This window comes from Neovison vison, chromosome 7 (genome assembly GCF_020171115.1).
Source record: "Neovison vison isolate M4711 chromosome 7, ASM_NN_V1, whole genome shotgun sequence".
NCBI lineage: Eukaryota > Metazoa > Chordata > Mammalia > Carnivora > Mustelidae > Neogale > Neogale vison.
Genome location: NC_058097.1, coordinates 182,937,400 through 182,940,081, shown reverse-complemented (window position 1 = coordinate 182,940,081; position 2,682 = coordinate 182,937,400). Strand labels below are relative to the sequence as shown.

Below are 2,682 nucleotides of genomic sequence, written 5' to 3'. Positions count from 1 at the left end.
TGCTGCTGTAGTGGATTTTTTTGGCCAGTTAGAGTAGAAATAGAATCTCCAAATGTCAATGAGGCTATAATATAGAAGGTCATTCCCACAGAATCATAGATATATTTTTCAGTGCCTGTATCTGATAGAAGATTTGAAAATCCTTCTGTGGCCAGGCATTATTCTGCAGATAATCTCTTCTGAGTGACTTTAACAGTATGATTCATGTTTCTCAATGGTCTTGAAATCTTTAAGTAATTTGGTGACTAATGTTTATGCCCTCAGTTCATTCATAGCTCCTCTTTAGACAAATCCTCAAATTGAAAAAAATTAAAAAAAATATTTAATTTCTTATTTTTATGTTCTCTATCAGCTATGGAAATTTTTTCTCCCATATGAAGTAGAGGGTGGGAAATGGACATAGTTGTCACAATAGAAGGAAGGAAACTATTTATTATGCATCTTCAATCTTATGATTTAAAATGGACTTTTCTACTACATAATAAACTATTCTTGATTCCAGTATTTTTTTTTTCCCCTGAGGAGGCATCTGCTTTCACAGTGACAATAACTAGGATCAGGATATTGAGTAGACAGAACACCCATTATTTGGCCTGAAGTACTCCTGGGTACATACCTAAAATGTAAGCATGAACTATATAGTTGCTTTGTGCATGAAAATCAGTTTCTTATATTTTTGCCCTATATTCATTTTTTTACTATATATTTTTTGTCTTTCCTTTCACTGCTTTTAATTTTCATAGCTTCAATGTGTACCTCTTTTTTTTTAAATCATTAAATATGTTTTACTAGTATATACATACAGAATGCCAAGCAATTAATATTTAGCCCTGGAATGCGTACCATGTCTTTTGTTTTTCCTTATTAAAGAGAGGCTCAATCCAGCACTTGGTATAGGCTATGTACAACAGGCCAAGTTCAGTGCTGAGAAGAGTTTGACATTAGCTGCCTCAGTTTACAGCTGTGGTAGTTTGTCCACAGGGGTGTCAAATTTGAAGTCTGTAGGAAACAGATCTGGGGCTCGAGGATAGATTAGCCTGTAGGACTGTCTGATTGTAACATCAGCAACACCAGCAATATCTCCAATTTCTTTTTGGGTCCTCTTCTCAGCTGATGCTTGTGAAGCCATGTAAATGGCTGCTGCCACCACAGAAATCAGGCTCCTTTCAGGAACCAAGTCCAGTCCCACAACTTTATGGGCTATATGTGTAGCTGCCATCTGCGCTTGTTTAGGGAGACAAAGGTTGGAACAAAACCTGGACATGAAGTCCCCAGTTGTAATCAAATCCACGCTGGTCTCTAAAGCCTTCAAAATAAGTTTAAAAAATCTACCAATTTCTTTCTTAGAAATTCGTGACACAGCGCATATTTCTTTAAATGTCCTAGGAACCCCTTCTTGTCTACAGGCGATATAGAGACAAGCGGAGGCTATAGCATCATTAGCTCTGCCCTTCAGGCTCTTCTGTTCATACACTTGCTTGAATAAATTATTTGTTCGATCAACTATATTCCGAAGGAGGTTGATTCTGTCTGCCATAGTAGTGATTTCTTTGAAAGCATTCATCATTGCACGATCAGAACTGCTCATTGTTCTCCGATTTTGGTACTTAGAATTGCCAAATTCATCAAAACTTGCAGCTCCTGTACCCTTGCCAATCATAGTAGACAAATCTCCATCACTCAGAAGAGGATTCTGAGAGTCTCCAACTCGGGATGGATCTTTTGTTGCATTATCATTGCTGAAAGTTCTCCATTCAGACCCCACATCGATGACCCGGTTACCTACAACGAGGCCACATTCTGGACAGATCATATCACCAGCTCTGTAATCCTCCACTAAAATTGCATCTGGATGGTTTGGACACATGACTCTTGGAAGAGCATCCAAGCGGCTGGTAGATGCCATCTTCACCGCCACTGCGGTCCCAGCTAGAAGCCACAACAGACGCACTGAGAACAGGAAGAGATTGTGGCCAATGTGTACCTCTTTAAGGCAATATTAGGTATTTGGGGGCTACACAGCAACAAATGCATTTTGTTTCCTTTGTTCTATACCATCACATCACATCATTACATGTCACCACATCTCACTAAAACATGGCTTTCCTTTTTGTGAAACCTAGGTCAGATCTCTCCTTCGTGATCCTCATCTCTACCAGAATTTCTCCAAATGCACCATGATTAAAATCAAAAAGAAGAGTTGTCAGGTTACAGACAAAAGAGACATATGACAGCCAATGAACTTAAAAATGAATGTATTAGGATTAAAGATTAGAATCGGAAATGGACAAGAAGGAGGAAAAAAAGCTGAAGAAGGCATTTGGTAAAGATTCTGCTGCCTGTAACAATTAGGGGAAAAATCAAAATGGAAAATATGTATTATAACTGTCCAGCATTTTTTAAGCCTCTCAATGAAATCAGAAGTGAGAATCTTTAAAGCTTTCACTCATGAAATTTTCAAAAATATAAAGAACTATCACTACATTTCCTGGGGACTTCTTAACACTGAAGCATCTTCACTGATATAATAATGAAATGTCAGTTAGTGCCAGGCTAGGCTTCGAGGCCCATTTTTCAGGTATACACAATCAAAAGTTGAAATCCAATAAGATTAAGAAGATAGCTTTTCAAATATTCTCAGGAGCTTCTCAAAAATAGACTTTAAATTGGTTCAAAAAAAAG

At 37.7% G+C, this 2,682-nt stretch overlaps 1 protein-coding gene across 1 annotated transcript; it reads right to left on the bottom strand.

Moving 5' to 3' along the window:
- Positions 1-931: 931 nt before the first annotated feature.
- Positions 932-1,930, bottom strand: LOC122914309 (transcription initiation factor IIB-like). The gene has a single exon (XM_044260943.1). The coding sequence runs from the start codon at positions 1,904-1,906 to the stop codon at positions 956-958; it is 951 nt and encodes a 316-aa protein (XP_044116878.1). The 5' UTR covers positions 1,907-1,930; the 3' UTR covers positions 932-955.
- Between the last annotated feature and the right edge of the window lie 752 nt (positions 1,931-2,682).